This window comes from Sciurus carolinensis, chromosome 12 (genome assembly GCF_902686445.1).
Source record: "Sciurus carolinensis chromosome 12, mSciCar1.2, whole genome shotgun sequence".
Classification (NCBI taxonomy): domain Eukaryota; kingdom Metazoa; phylum Chordata; class Mammalia; order Rodentia; family Sciuridae; genus Sciurus; species Sciurus carolinensis.
Genome location: NC_062224.1, coordinates 17,982,109 through 17,998,188, shown reverse-complemented (window position 1 = coordinate 17,998,188; position 16,080 = coordinate 17,982,109). Strand labels below are relative to the sequence as shown.

At 36.6% G+C, this 16,080-nt stretch overlaps 1 protein-coding gene across 3 annotated transcripts in view; it reads left to right on the top strand.

Moving 5' to 3' along the window:
• The first annotated feature begins 205 nt into the window (after nt 1-205).
• The window catches only part of Usp6nl (USP6 N-terminal like), a 141,673-nt gene continuing 125,798 nt past the window's right edge, over nt 206-16,080 (top strand). Inside the window, exons 1-2 of one of the 3 annotated variants that reach the window (XM_047520704.1) lie at nt 206-491; nt 14,770-14,861. In XM_047520704.1, the coding sequence (XP_047376660.1) occupies nt 14,858-14,861 (4 nt within the window). In that variant the 5' untranslated portion in view covers nt 206-491; nt 14,770-14,857. The remainder of the gene's footprint in view (nt 492-14,769; nt 14,862-16,080) is intronic. The other 2 variants (XM_047520705.1, XM_047520706.1) reach the window with 2 other exon arrangements.

Below are 16,080 nucleotides of genomic sequence, written 5' to 3'. Positions count from 1 at the left end.
GCGCCGGCGCCAGAGGTCAGAGGAGGGGACCTCCTGCAGAAGAGGTTCTGGGGGAGGGGGCCTCCACCTGCAGCCCCGGGCGCGCGGCCCGCGGCCGGCGGGAGCGCGCACGGCGGGAGCGCGGGAGCGGCGCGCACGTGCCGCCGGGAAGGGGCTGCCCGGGCCGCGCCAAGATGGCGGCGGCCACGGCCGCAGCGGCGACGGTTGGCGGCGGCCGGTGAAGCGGGCGGGGCCGGCGGCGCGGAGGCGGGGTCCCGGGTGAGCCGCCCTGGGAGGCGGGGGCCGTTTCCATAGCGGCGGCAGGAGGTGTCGCGCCGGGGAACTTCCTGGTTCCCGGGCTCGGCTTCGCCGGGATCCTCTTGGAAGGGAAACAATGGGGCGGAGGGCACTGCGGTAGCCGCCGCCGCGCCGGACCTGCTCGGCCGCCCGGACTGCCCGCTCTGCCCGCTCTGCCTGCTGCCCACAGCTGCCGCCGACGGGACCGTCCGGAGGTAACTTCCTTTCCTCCTCTGGCGCCGCGAGGGGCCGGCGGCCGCGGGCTCCCTGGCTGGGCTGCCCCGGCCGGGGCTCGGAGTTGGCCCGGGGGAGCCGGACGCCGCCATTCCCGGACCCGGGCGGAGGGCACGCAGCTGCGGCTCGCGGACCCAGCCCTGGAGGGGCCGGCGCGGGGAACGTGCGCGGGGTGCCCCCCGCCGTGTGGGGGGCTCCGGCGTGATTGGCAGGCTGCGGGCGCGGGGCGGGGGGCGTGTGGGGAGGGGGCCTGGCCCAGGGCCCGGCGCTGCCTGGCCCCAGGGGAGGCGGAACCCGCTGCCCGCCTCCCCCCGCGCAAGTTTCGGTCCCCGGGGAGACGTGTCTCCCTTGCAAGTTTCAGTTGCTTCCTCCAGAGTCCAAGTGGGCAGGACCCAGGCAAACTTCGTTCTTTTAAATTATTGCCTTGATGCCGCGGAACTTTGTTTCGACCAGACACGGGAGGATGGGCTGAATGAGGGATTGAGAGAGCCTGGAAATCTGTGCGCCTTTGCAAAGTTTGCAGAATAGTTTGGAGCTCACAACTATAGGGTGGTGCGACATTTCTAATACGCGAGAACGGTTACTCGCAGGTGTTTTAGTGCCGGAGAATTAGGGAAGTCTATAAATCGATGGGTGGACGTTTGTGTAAGTTGAGAGTTGAGTCTTTCTCCCGCCTGTCCTCGTTCCTTTAGTCCGCGGATGCTTTTTCATCCGACCACTTTAACTTGCAGTGTCCCCTACGGACTGGGAAAGCTGGCTGAATTGGGGCAGTACCCAGTCTTTGGAAATAATGTGACATGAATGGAAAAAAGTGGGGACACTTAAATATTTTGATTGCTGAAAGAAAATGATTGCAATCCTATATCAATCCTTTTATAATTATATAATTATATATAATTATAATTTTATAATCCTTTTATAAAAGGTAATCAAATTTGGGGATAGATATTTAATATACTAAGCTCAGAAGAGTTGCACAGAACTTTTGAGATCATTCTGGCCAACTCCTCTCTACTCTTAACTACATTGAAGTTCTGGTAAATTCTGCCAGGGGTAAGTCAGGGTACTTTTTTTTACTTCTTGAAGTCACTTTAGTAAGAATCAATGGGTCAGCATCAAATGAACACTTGTTAATTTGCTTGTATCTCCCACTCAGACCCTAAAATTAACAAAAATGATTTTTGAGTTTTCTATTTTTTTGACAATAAAAATTGTAAACATGGGGTAGTTCATTACTTAAAATGGTCGTTGGTGCTATGTTGTGTTCTACATAGGCAATTAAAATGTGTCCAAGTAGAAAAGAAAAAAAATTACACTAATTAAAGAATAAATTAACTTTTAGGAGAAAACTGATCCCAACTGCAAGCACAGGTATCCTGAATTAAATTCCTTCATCTGTTATGTATTTAAAACATTAATGAGTTGTCGCAAAGTATTCAAAAATCATCATTTGCCAAACATGAAGAATTTGGTCCCTGAGCCTTATGTTGGTGCCTACTTACGGTTTTCAGCTGGTCTATCAAACTCTCTAAAATGTTCTTGTTCCTGGTGAAGATAGTCCTTTACTAGTTTTAGCAGTGTTTTGTCATACAGATAGCTCCTAGTGAAGACTACTGATCTGGTTAAACAAGCCAATAAGTAGAAGTATCAGATTTGGCATCATGTATTAGTTGACTGATCATCCTTAAGCATTATTGGGAACTAAGAGAGCCACCTACCATGGCACATCCAATCTGGGTCTCCAGTGCCAAGCAAAGTTTGCCCTGATCTATCTTTACCATCTGCCTCAAATTACTGTTACATTTTGTAGTGAGTAAAGATGGGTGAAAAAGAGGCCACTAAGTTTAAGCTAGTAGCAAATTGAGAACACACAAAATTGCTTTGGTTAAAAGTTGAGAGGAACAAGAATGGGATCCTAATTAGAATATTATACTCCATGTATGTATAATATGTCAAAATACCTGCAACTGTCATGTATATCTAAAAAGAACAAATTAAAAAAGAAAAGACAAAAAAAGTTGTGAGGAACATTAAGGCAGTTCCAAACTGGTAAAAGAGCTAGAATATTAAAGTTTTGAGGATTGGGGGGGGGGGGGGGACACGGGGGAGGGGGGGAGAGGAGGGAGGGAGGGAGGAAGAGAGGAGGAGAGAGGTGCATGGAGAGGCAGGCAGAATGACAGACACTGCCATACATACATACACACAAAATGAGTACATTTTCTGGTTTGTGTTTGGGATTTCACTTTAACCATTTTTGTTTTGTAACTAGTACAGTTCATATCACTAAGTTCCAGAAAGTTACAGTTTGTCCCTTCCATGTGATTTTTGAAAAGCATATTCCATTCTCAGATATGATTTAATTATATTTTCCCCCTTTAAAAGGTATCTCCCATTTTTACAGTGGAAGGCAACAGAAAAAAAAAAAAATGGAAAGAAAAAAAATTGACTTCTGGCACACTTTCATATAATATTTGGGTTTTAGAGCATTGGAATTAGTCATGGAAACTGGGATTCTCAACTGTTCCATGTCATTTCCAGGCTGTATCACCTCAGACAAATTACTTAATTGTTTGAAGTGTGTTTCTTTGTAAAGTTGGGGAGGATTATAAATTCATACATGTTTTATTCAATGAATATTTTTTGAGTGCCTTCTGTGTACCTCAGGAATTTGTGTTAAGATACTTTGTTTTCAACAAGTAGCTGAGTCTTTTGAAGTACAGTACAGGGAACTATAAAACCTAAGCTGCCTAAGTTGGTTTGGGAGTAGTGGGGGCTGGTTTCCCTGAGGAAGTGATTTATAAGACCTGAAGGCCGAGAAGGGGATTGATAGTAGGCGAAAAGGAGAGTTGGGAGCAAGGGCAGGAAATTTTGAGGGTGAGAAAAGAGTGTGGATACAACCACTGAGCAGAGGAGATTGTTGTGGAGGTTTAGTGCGAATGTTTTGCGTGTTAGTTCCCTCAATGCATATGGGTACTCACTGTTGGTTCCAAGAGAAGGCTCCTGGTACCCTTCTGTAATAATCTGAACGAAGTGGCTCAGTTTTGATCCATAGTCATTATGGAAAGGGAGTCAGTTGACTTGACTCTAACTATAATAGACCTGGAAATGACTCTGCACAATTGGGTGTCTGCTTTTTTAACTGTTGGTTTACCTGTTGTTGTAGCTGTAAAACTCAGATTAGATATTAAATAAAATACTTATTTCTTTTCAGACATTATAATCTCAGGAAAGTATTTTGCTTGCATTTTCCTTTTGAGGAGCTTAAATTACTTTATTTAAAATGCTTACTCCTCCTCACAAGACTTTAAGAGCAATCCACTCTAAAAGGAAAAATAGCATGCAGGTGATTTCATTTTCTTTTATGGAAGATCTAAATTAACTCTGGAGTTTTATTTCTTGTTAAGTGTTTTTGGCTCTGTACAGAGTAGTTATTTTGTGATAAAGGTACACATTGCACCCATGTCTTAGTGACATTGATATGAATGTAGAAAAAGTTATAATTTTATCCTGAAAGTTTCTTCTCATTGAATCAGCAAGCGAATTAAAAATAATGAATAGTTTTTCATGAGTAAATGAAAGCATATCATTTTAAAGTTCCTTAATGTATTAATTTTGCAGTTAGTAATGTTATATAGATCAGGGATAGCAAATTAATATTTTATTGAATTGATGCAGTATTTATGAGTCAGTTGGCTCTAGGCTTTTTGTTTTTGTTGAGTTTGAGTTTTGGACATTTTAATGCTTATTAACATATCTAGTAAGATAAGAAAAGATAAGGTGCAATAAAAATTTGACAAGCCAATCACAATAGATAAAAATTGAATATACGTGGAGGCTAAAATTTATAAAGGTTATGTGTGTGTGTGAAGCTAGAATTGGCATATAGTAACTATTGACAGATTCTTAAAAAGTAATTTTAGAAATCTGTCACCTGTACTATTTTTTCTTATTTTTAGCTTTGTTCTGCATTGATATTTAAAAATAACTTTTATGTTTCTTCCCTTTTTAAAGCTTGGGATTAACTTGACTTCTTTTACTGGTTCCTTATGTATTCATAACATCAAAGTGTAATATTAATTGGAACTTTGACCCTTTTTTTCTGGACAGTGCAAGGCCTTTAAAAACATTTAGTTCAATTTTGTTACATCCTTACTTATTTCATGATTGTCATGTTTTAAAATGTATATATATTTTAAATCCCACAGTCATATTTCTATTGTTTTAGACTGTTATTATTTAGTTACTGTGTTTTCTCCTCCTAATTTCCACCAGCATTCCTGACCTTCTGGAATAAAGGTCCTTCTGCCTGAAGAATACCCCTGAGTGTTTTCTTAAGAGTAAATCTAGTGTTGACAAGAGATGGAACTTTTTTTTTTTTTTTTTTTTTTTTTTTTGAGAATGTCTTTATTTCACCTACATTGTAGAGATGTATTTTGCTGGGTATAGATTCTAGATTGGGTACATATCTATATCTGTTTATGTGCTTTTTTGGAGAAGTTATTCTTTATTTTGGCTCTCGTTTCTATTCAGAAGTTATCTGTGGTTTATTGCAGCTTCGTTGGTGATTTGTTTCTTTTTCCACCTTTTTTCATTTGTTCTGCTTATTTATGCACTTTGACCCATCATACATAAATGGAGTATGACTTCTCATTCTTCTGGTTGTACATGGCGTAGATTCACACCGGTCATGCAGTCATGTATACACATAGGGTAATAATGTTCGATTCATTCTACTGTCCTTCCTACCTCCATCCCCTCCCCTCCCTTCACCCTTCTCTGCCTAATCCAGAGTTACTCTGTTCTTCCCTAGTGCTCCCTGACCTCTTATTTTTCCATCTGTTTTTAAAATTTTCCTTTTACCTTTGAACTTCATATGATTCTCTCCTTCTCTCTACCCTTACCTTCTTCCTCCTTCCTTTTTTTTTTCCTGTCCTCCTTTTTCTCTTGCTCTGTTCTTACTTGTGATATGTAAAACATTTTGATGCTATGACTTGATGTTTTCCATCACTTTTGGAAAGTTCTAAACCATCAACTCCTCAAATATTGGGTTTCTCTTCCTTAATCTTTCTGAGACTCAATTATACAATATTAGATCTTCTCAGTGCATCCTCTGTGTATTTTGTCTTTCATTATGTTTTCATCCTTAAATTTCTTTTTTATTCTGAAGTTTTCTTTTTGGCCTGTCTTCCACCTTACCAAGTTAGTGTTCATCTATATTGAATCTGTTCTTAAATCTCTTTAAGATTTTAGTTATTGTATTTTCCATTTATAGAATTTCAGTTTTCAGATACACTGCCACTTTTTATAGTTTCTATTCCCTATCAAACATTTTCAAGCTTTGTATATCTCTTTGGACAGAATAAACATGGTAACTGTATCCCAGAGTCCTGAGGGCTTTTTTCCTTGTGGTCTCTCTGTTTTTTTTTTTTTTCTTAAGGAGTCTGGTCTCCTTGTGTGCCTGCTTGTCTTTGAATGAGTGTTGGCCATTGTGTTTGAAAAATTATTTCTAGAAGTAATTATAGATTTAGGTAAGAATTTTTCCATTGTTTTTGCCAGTCACTTAGAATCACCTTTGTCTAAATTGAGATTTTTTTTTTCTCTTTGAGTGTCTGCAAAGAATGGTTTAGTTTACTTTCAAGCCATCCTTCCTTTGGGATTCAGTTTTTGCTTATTCCAAAGCAAAGGATGGCTCCTTCATGTATCTTTTGTCTTTCTAGCCTTTAAGGATGACTCAGTCCAATTTAGCCTCCCATGAACCTGTTTAGATTGGCAAACATTTCCCAGAGTAAAGAAGCCACAGGGTGCCATGCTTTCCTTTCTGGATTCAAGTTCTTTCTTGGATTGTGGTTGGTCATTCCTCATTGTCTTGTTAGTTGTTTGGCCTTCTCCCTCCTTTTAAAAAAAAAATGTACATAGAGTAATGTGCACTAGTTTTAAGTGTATATTCAGAAGAATTTTTATAAATGTAATTCACTGTGTAATTATACTTAGTTAAATATATGGGACATTTTTTGGCACACTAGAAAAACACTTGTTCCCAATCAGTTCTCTTGCTTCAAGTCACAATAGAAGTTTCTCTCACTGTAGATTAGTCTTGCCGCTCTAATTTTTCAGAAAATGTTATCATACAGTCTATACTCTTTCATTCAGCATTGTATTGCATCAGTGAATTTCAGCTATATTGTTGTTTATATCTGTGAATGTTTTGGTTTTATTGCTCAATACTTATTCTAGTTACTGGGGCTGTCTAAAACATTGCCTCAAAACTCAGTGACTTAAAACAATGGCAACCTTTGCTTTCTTTACAAGTCTGCAGTTTGGGCAGCTTGTCTCTGCTTCATTGAGTTTCAGCTTCGACTTCTTGAAGGTGAAGTCTAGTACTGTCTAAAGGCTTTGCTTACACCTCTGGTGGTTGATGATGGGACAGTGTGGCCTCATAATATGGACTGAGCTTGTTCACAACTTGAGCATTGTGACTGGATTCTAAAGGAGAAGGGAGCAGAGCTGAAGAGGGAGTAGGGGAGAGACATATGAGCAGACAGAAACTCTGTTGCCTTTTATTACTTAGACTTGGAGCTTATGTGCTATTACTTTGCATAATATTCTTCAAGGCAGTTACACATCTACCCTTTGAACGCAGAAGTGGGCTCTGCTTCTTGATGGGGGCAGGCAAATTCTGGAGAAGCACATAGGACCAGAAATATCATAGTGACCATTATTGGAAAATGTATTCAGCCCTAGTAGTTGCCTAATACATGAATTTATCACCATTTATTTATCATTTCTACTTTTAATAGACATTTGGGTTGTTCTTAATTTTTGACTCCTATAATAAAGTTGCTCTGAATATTCATATATGTGTATTTTGATGTATTTATGAACTCCTTCCTTTTGGATATATCCCTAGGAATGGAATTGTTGAGTAATAGGTAGACATATATTTAATTTTAGTTACTTAGTAAACTATTTGCTAAGTATTGTGCCAACTTATTTCCCTGATATTTTAATAATGTAGAACTGTAGTGTGTGTGTAAGTGTGTGTGTATCTCTCTCCAGCTCCTTGGTCTTTAAGCAGCTTAGTTTATATATCTGGTGTATCTTTTTTGGAAAGGCAGCTCCCTCCCTCATCTTGTCTTTTATATAACTTTCATGTGTTCATGTTTTACTTTCACAGCCAGATACTTAGTTATTGGAAAACAGGGACTAGGTCGAAGGGTCTGATTAGGAAGTGGTAGGCTAATCTTCAAAGCAGCATTTTAGAATATGCATTCAGATGAATGCTAAGATTTGACATTAATTGCCGAAGAGAAATTTCTGAAATTTGTTTTAGAAATTACTTTTTGGAGGTATTGAGTCTTATCCCTTTGACATCCCAATATCATTGTTGTTTGTGATCCAGTGCTTTATTATCAGTTTGAATTTTGAGTTCATTCATCAGACTTGCTTGGGAAATATATTTCTATTACAAAAACACTTTCTTTCCAGGAGAAATGACTCCTTATCGCTGAGTATTACCATCTAGAGTTTCCCCACAAACTTAGGGCTGGCTCCCTTTGACCATGTCACTCTTAATAGTCACCCTGACTTTCTTTCAAGTGTCAGTTGAATCTGCCCCATGATGATGATGATGGTGGTGATGATGATTTCAACATAATATTTTAGACCAATTTATTTTAGCTCATACCTGGTTTACTATAATGGTTTATTGGTTGATTCTACTTATAAATAAAGTAGAATCTCCTTAGTTGCCCAATTAATTAAAATGATTTTTAAAGTCATAAATAATACAGTGCTAGAAAGAGAACTTAAAAATTTACTTCAGCTCACTTATTTTTTTAATGAGACAAAAATGGATCAGTATTTATACATGTGTCAGTTACCAGAGCATTTTTCATTCATAATCCCATGACGATCCTGAGAGGTAGGCATGTTGGAAATTTTTTTTTTTTGACTGAGGATTGAACTCAGGGACACTCGACCACTGAGCCACATCCCCAACCCTATTTTGTATTTTATTTAGAGAAAGGGTGTCATTGAGTTGCTTAGCATCTCACTTTTGCTGGGGCTGGCTTTGAATTTGTGATCCTTTTGCCTCAGCCTCCTGAGCTGCTGGAATTACAGGCATGCACCACTGTGCTGGCCAGGGTGGAAATTTTAACGACTTTACAAATAAAGAAACGGAATCTAAGGAAACTAAAGTAACTTGATCTAAATTCTTCTAGCTGGTTAATGGCAGAGCTATAATACATTTGCATCTAGAACTTTTCATATGTTGAGTGATTTCCTTGTGAGGTTTACAGTCTCCCCATGTCTTGCTCCATTTTGCTGAATTCCAGTTTTATTGACATTCTCACTTCAGCTCTATGTATTACACCCATTTACTTACAAATACTCGTTTTCATTCAGGACGAGGCTTTTGAATGAGCAAAAGCCCTTGACAACCCCTTCATTCCAGTTTTCTTTAGTACTTTTGTCCTGAATATGTTTTGTTAGCTACAAGATGGCTGGGATCAAGTTTGTCTTGATTGTTTAATCACAAGCCAGTTGAGCAATTTTTGCAAATTGTAGAACTCAATTAACATTTATTAGGTGAATGGATGAATACATTCTGGTGTTTGGAATCTTGATATAAATTCCTTGAAGATAGGGCTTAGAATGAATTATCTACTTTTTTCTTTTCTCTTATGGTATGTCTTCTGTAATACTCACTATTATGTTGATGTCTGGAGTTTTAACCAGCTTTTAAAATGATGTCAGGCTCCTGGAAACCAGAGATAGTGTACCCTTCATTTTAACTTTTATCTGTAGAGCTAAGGCATTATGTACGGTAGTGATATGATGTATCAAGTACATAGGCTAATGTAGCACCATAAGCTGCCTTTGAAGGTTCTGACAATCTGTAACTGAAATAAGTAAGAAAGACTTAGAAGGAACATTTGTTTCCCTAAATGCCAACGTAAAGCTATTAGAATTTGGTAGAACTATTAGAATTTGGCAAAACTTTTAGAATTTGGCAAAACTATTTGTTAAGTCTTTTTTGGAAACTTAAATTCTACCTGTGAAAGGGAAATTTAGTCTCATTTTTATCAAATGCTTCATAAATGTACATATGTAAACAAACCAAAGAAATCAAACTATTTTTTCATTTTGCTTTTAGGCCCATCTCATTCTTTGATCTTACTAGCAGGAAGTATTTTGTTGATTTAGTGAGTAGGATAAACTGACTTTTCGCTCTAGCAGTGACAGGCGATTTGCTGTACTTAAGTACTTCAAGCTGTGGGAATTTAGCATTGTGTTTTAGGGGATTATAAATTGTAGCAAAGGCATTGTTTATAGTAAGTCCAAGAATATTGTGAAAGAATGGTGAGACCTTCTATGTCCATGAATAATGACTAGTATTAACTGAAGTTATTTCTTTTTATCTAGAATGAGACGATGTTACCTGAGAATCTGTCCTGACATACATAGTGGAACTAATGAACTATGAATGGGAGTTAATAAAGGAAGGTACTAGAATTGCCATCCTGTAACTTCCATGAGGGTAGGGTCTTTCTTTTGTTCATGTCTATGTTTGCTGTGCCTGGAAAATGTCTTGCTCCTGAGGGCTGCTTAGTGAATGTTTATTGAATGCATATTAAGTAAGTATCTGTCATTTAAGTACTGGTTTATATATAAATCTTTTAGGAAATCAGTTTAACTTGGACGACCTATCATTTTTGATACTTCTTTCTTGCTGACTCTGTGATAAAATTGTGTAAAGCCCATCTCAGAGTGTTCATTCACCTGCTGTCATTAAGTTTCTTTGAGACATTTTTAATGAATGTAATGAATGTGAAGGAGTCTATTATATGTAAATGAATGAACAATTCAGTTAGACCTGTTACTGGACATTGAAGCTTATAATTTTTTTTCCTATTACAAATAATACTACAGTGAAGGAATTTTTTCATGATTGTTTTTTTGGAGCTCAGGGGAAGGGAATGACAGTTCAACAAATAGCAATTTAGAGGAATAGGCCCTGGGAATTTCTACTAGAAAATAAGCTAGTTTTGTACAGCTTGTGAGGGTGAGATCAGAAGCTTCAATGGTCAGCTGAGATCCTACAGTATAAATAATGCAACTTTGTGGGTAGCCAGTGCTTTTTACATATGGATAATGTATAATCATAAATCTCTTCACAGAAAGACTGTCTTGCAATTTGTGGTAGAACTGGCTATCACTTATATTTGTCTTTTAAGGAATAAATGAGTCACTACAACTGCTTCTGCCTGTTAATTATGGCTTAAAGATTGTAACTGCATTTAACTTCTTTATACATGTGGTTACACATATTTATGTTCCTTTTTTTTTACTTTTTTTTAAGTGAAAATTTTTTATTTGTTCTAATTAGTTATACATGATAGCAGAATGCATTTCAATTCATTGTACACGAATGGAGCACAACTTTTCATTTCTCTAGTTGTACATGTAGAGTCATACCATTCATGTGATCATATAGGTACCTAGGGTAATGATGTTACTTTTATTTATAGTAATTTCCTTTCTGAATTTTGTTGGAAATTTTTTTTTCATATTAAAATACTATAAAATATGATACCCATACAAACATCTATATGTAACATACTATCCAAAGAAAACTCTTGATGTTTTAAGACTACATGTAACATATTGAATAACATACCACATATTGCATAGTGATGTCCACTCCATCCCTCCATCCAGTTTCTTGCTGGATGACATCTCTCTACTTTTATCTTATTCCTGACTTGGGGAAACTGTCAGCCTGAAAGTGAGGTCTAGTGTTCTGTTGTTTCTCTTTATAGTACAATATATATGTGTATGTCCCTAAACAAACTATTGTTAGCTTCATGTATTTTATGAGATCATATAAACATCATTGTGCCATTGATATAATTATGCCATCGTAGGTGTTTATGTATGTATGTGTATATATAGTAAATCTAGTAAATACAAGTGTGTACCAATAATATTTGTGAGATTTATTTATTGATACACATACTTTTGGTTCATTCATTTCAGTGCTTCATAATACTTAATTGTATAAAGATGGCATAATTATTCACCCTTTTGCTGATGAAGTCAGTTCCTTCCACATTCCAGCAAGATATGTGCCCCCCCCAAGCCAAAATAGATGAAAATGAGATTAAAGGCCACATTTTGCAGAAAAATCCCAATATGCCTCCTATGTGACACTGTGAATTTAAGACACATTACTTTTTCTGTTTTGTATGGATTGGAAGGGGTGCACATCAGAAAGTACGTTTTCCAGTTTTTTACTATTATAAACAGCATTGCTATGAGTATTGGTCAATATATATCTTAGCATAGATGTGAAAGAGTTTCTGTAGTTACATCTTTCTCTTGGTTAGCATTTTCTTAATATACATTTAAAAAATTTTTTTAAGTTGTAGATGGACACAATACCTTTATTATATTTATTTATTTTTATGTGGTCCTGATGATCAAACCCGGTACTTCACATGTGCCAGGTGAGTGCTCTACCACTGAGCCACAATCACAACCCCTTAATGTACATTTTTAATGTTTTTTTTCCCAGCCTCTGTGTGTCCTCCTGATTTAGGTATGTTTCTTATGAACAGTATATGGCTAGATTGTTAAATATAGGCTTTCTAACTTAAAAATTTAGTCAATTTTCATTTAAAGTTAGTATGTTTATTCTCTGTATTAGTCATCTTTGGATACAATAATGCTGTGTGACAACAGCAGAATTTCAGTGGCACATAACAGACATTTATTTGTAGCTCACAGGTATGTAATCTCTCATGAGCTTGATTGGGTTTTTGGGGTTTGGCTGTAAGCTGTGGGTTGGCTTCAGTTATGTGTCAGGTCTAATTATTCTGGGATAGCAGCCACCTGGTGTACATCTCTCATGGTGCAGGCAAACTCAGCTCCTGTGGCCTCCTCTGAGAATTGTGTAGTCAGTTCCTTCCATATTCCAACAAGACACCGCGCCCCCCAAGCCAAAGTGCCTGAAAATGAGATTTAAGGCCGCATTTTGTAGAAAAATCCCAATATACCTCCTATTCGATATTGCGGATTTAAGACACATTACTTTTTCTGTCTCAGATAGGTTCCAACCAAGGGGTTCAAATCAGAGAGTAAGTTTTCTTTTCTTCTTTGTATATCCAATAGTAGCATTGATGAGGAGATCCAGTGGTAGCGTTTAGTGAGGAGAAAGGGAATCTGTGCTACTCCTGTGCTACTTACCTGCCTTGTTTCTTAAAATAATTGGTAGACTACCTATTATGAAAGTAGGTAATGGGATCTATATTTTAAAGCTGCGATTAGTGTGAAGAATCTTGAACTAGTGTCTTTGCTTATGTCACTTTATAAATGTTTCTAAGAACAGCCCCATGACGTTTTACATTAATTCTCACACATGCATATTTTTAAACTATAAGACTTGTGTGCATTTGTTACTTCACATTTAAGTTTATAAATATGGTGTTTAAAATTTTATTATCCTGATGTTTCTGAGGATAGCATTTTTAGTACTGATAAAACTTGATGTTTGAAGAATTTAAATCCTTGAAAAAATATTTATTTGGCTTATGGTTATGGGCAGGCAGGGGACATTATGTAGTGCAAGGTACTTTGATGTTACCATTTAGGAATTTTAAATTTAAGATAAAAACTTTTTTTTTGATATAAAATGAACAAGAAGAAAGTACCTGGGCAAAGAGACTTGACTGCATATATAAATATAAGTGGACACTTGGGTCATTTGTGAATATCTGATCTATATTGTGTATTTGTAAGGTAGGACTGCCTTTCCTTGTCATCATTTAGCATACTCCAGGTCAGCATGTTCCACTTCATAGTTTTTGAGGAGAGAAGACAAATCAGACTTAATCAAGTACCATTAAGAAAGTATATTTATTGTGAGAAACCTTCATCATGTATTCTAAAACTAACATGTCGATTGTATGTTGTTTTAGATTTTCCATACAACTTTTCATTTCCTTTGGGGTAATTGGGTTATCTGAAAATCATTTACAAGTGCACAGATAAAGAAGAAAGCACGTAGGTTAGGGATGAGGTGATTATGTGGCAGAAGTATGATTATATGCCTTTGCTAATTATAGTGGCTGAACCATGCTGTACGTATAAATGCTTATGCAGTCGTTTTTCATTTTGTAACTGTGTACTTCTCATGTATATTATTACATAGAATGAGTAAGTATATAGATGGGGAGAGCATTATTTCTTCAAAAGTATTACCCAACTTTGATTCAAAGCAGAGGGCTTAAGTATGCTGTTTTCTTAATTGATTTAGATATTAAGAAACTATTATTTTTTGTGATTGCAAGAAATAGCTCACTGGTTTATGAAGGAAGGTGCACATGAGGTACTACAGTTGTGAATTTTGTATTGGAATTGATCTTATCTGTGGAATTATATATGATTAGATTTAGGCAGACATTTGTGCATCCATGGTTATGTTTAGATATAGCATTGGTATAGTGTTTCATTTATGAATATGTTAATAAGGAGAGGAAGATTTATAATGTAAATCTCAGGGAAAGTTGAGTTTGTATTAATACTAATACAAGATGATACTGTATGTTATATTTGAGTGAAAAGAATTAAATACACACTTTTAATTTAGTGTTTATCAAGTATTAAGTAAGTATTTTTAAAATGACTTAGAAAATGTACTTTGAAAGGGAATGTGAACTCATGATTGGGTAAATAAATGTCAGGGGTATTGTAGTGAATTTGTTTTGTACTTTGCTGTTATTCCCTTTTTAATATTATTGTTATTACAATGAACCCATTTTACCTTTATAATGAGGAAGATGGCCATTACTGGAGAAAGTCTGTAGCCATAACTTTGGTGATCTTTATTTGAGGACTTATGTAAATCATTTATATGCAATCAAAATAGATTGAGCAAGCTGGGCGTTCTATCTTTACTCTAGACAGAGTGCTTTTTTTCTATGACTTACTTAGCTGGGAATGTTTCTAGTACTAAAGACAAAGGACACTTGTTAATGAGCTTCTAAGTGGTAGTTACTCTATGCTAATATTATTTATTTGTGAAGTAATTTGTTTCACAAAAAGGGAAATGTGAATTTAAAAGATTGGTGTAACAAGGGATTCTTCTGGAAATAGAAAATTTTTTGAAATGAAATTATTTTCTTCATTTCCTTTCAGAAAACCTTATTTTAAATATTGACCTTTCGAAAATACCATTCCTTTCTCTTTTGTTTCCAGAATAGGACATGTATTCCTCTGAGAAACCTTGGACAGCAGATTTTGGTTTAGTATCTGATTGGGACAACACACAGAAACATTTCCAGTCATGAGTAAGTGTGCTTCTTTGATTCATTTCAGCGGTCTCAGGAGCATTTGCAGTATTATTCTTTAAAAAAATAAAAAATTATGTTACTAGATGAATTGAAATTATGTCTGTTCTTCCAGATTGAATAATCTGGTTCCTCCCAATACTGTATGCTTGTCTCTATTAAAGCAAGGAGATACTTTTTGATATTTGATTTATTCTAAGAAGTTAGATGTGATGAGGAAATTTGTGTCATTAGCTTCTTGGTTGATTTAGTTTTATCATTTGAAAATTTCTATTGACTAGTCATTGGAAAATGAATCTTTAGAAATATGAGTAGGGAATATTGACATTGACCATAATTAAGAGAGGTTTTATTGTGGAAATTAAATATTGGGTAACATGGGTTAATATAGTTAAGTAAGACAAAACAAAATAAAAATATCTCTATCAGTGTGTTTGATGGAATAAGGAATCAAGGCTATCCTGGATTTAAACAGATTTGATATAGATTTTTCTTCTCAGTTTTAAGAAGATGGTATGTATGTAATATTTTCTGCCCATTTCTGACCACTTCTGCTTGTGAACAGAATGGGTTTTTATTGTTTTGCGTTAACTGTTTTCTTTTAGGGGGTGAGGAAGAATTGAAATTTTATCCTAACTGGGACCCTATGGCAGTTTCAAAGTGTAGATTTTCTGGTTATGGAAACTGAGATATAATGAACATTTCCTTATTGGAATATAATGTTAGAGAGGTTAATTTTTGGCATATTATTTATATTGATTTTATTTACCTTAATATGAATTAGAGGCAACTTTTCTTGGATCAGTGTAATTAATTTGGTAGTTGATAAAATGAAGTTTTTGTTATTGTGAAATCTGAGTTTTTCTACCAAAAATATTGCAAGAAGTGGTGTTTGATTTTCAAGGTTTTCAGTAGTATCCTTTTTCCTGTTGGAAAACTCTGAATAAACAAGGGTAGATGCATTCAAATACAGATTAGGAAAGAAACAGCTTTTCTTATTTCAGTTCCATTCATGAAATTTTGTGAAAATGCTTATCTAATGTAAAGTACTAACTTAGTGAAGATGGCGGTGAATTCATGAAAATTCAAACAGAAGCAGCAAGCATTTTTGGAAAACCAAAATTTCTTCTAATTTGTAATGTTAGGGTTTTGGTAGCATCTGTTGAAGATGTGAGTGTTTTGAGGATAGGTATTCTTTGTTTTTAATTTTGAATTCATA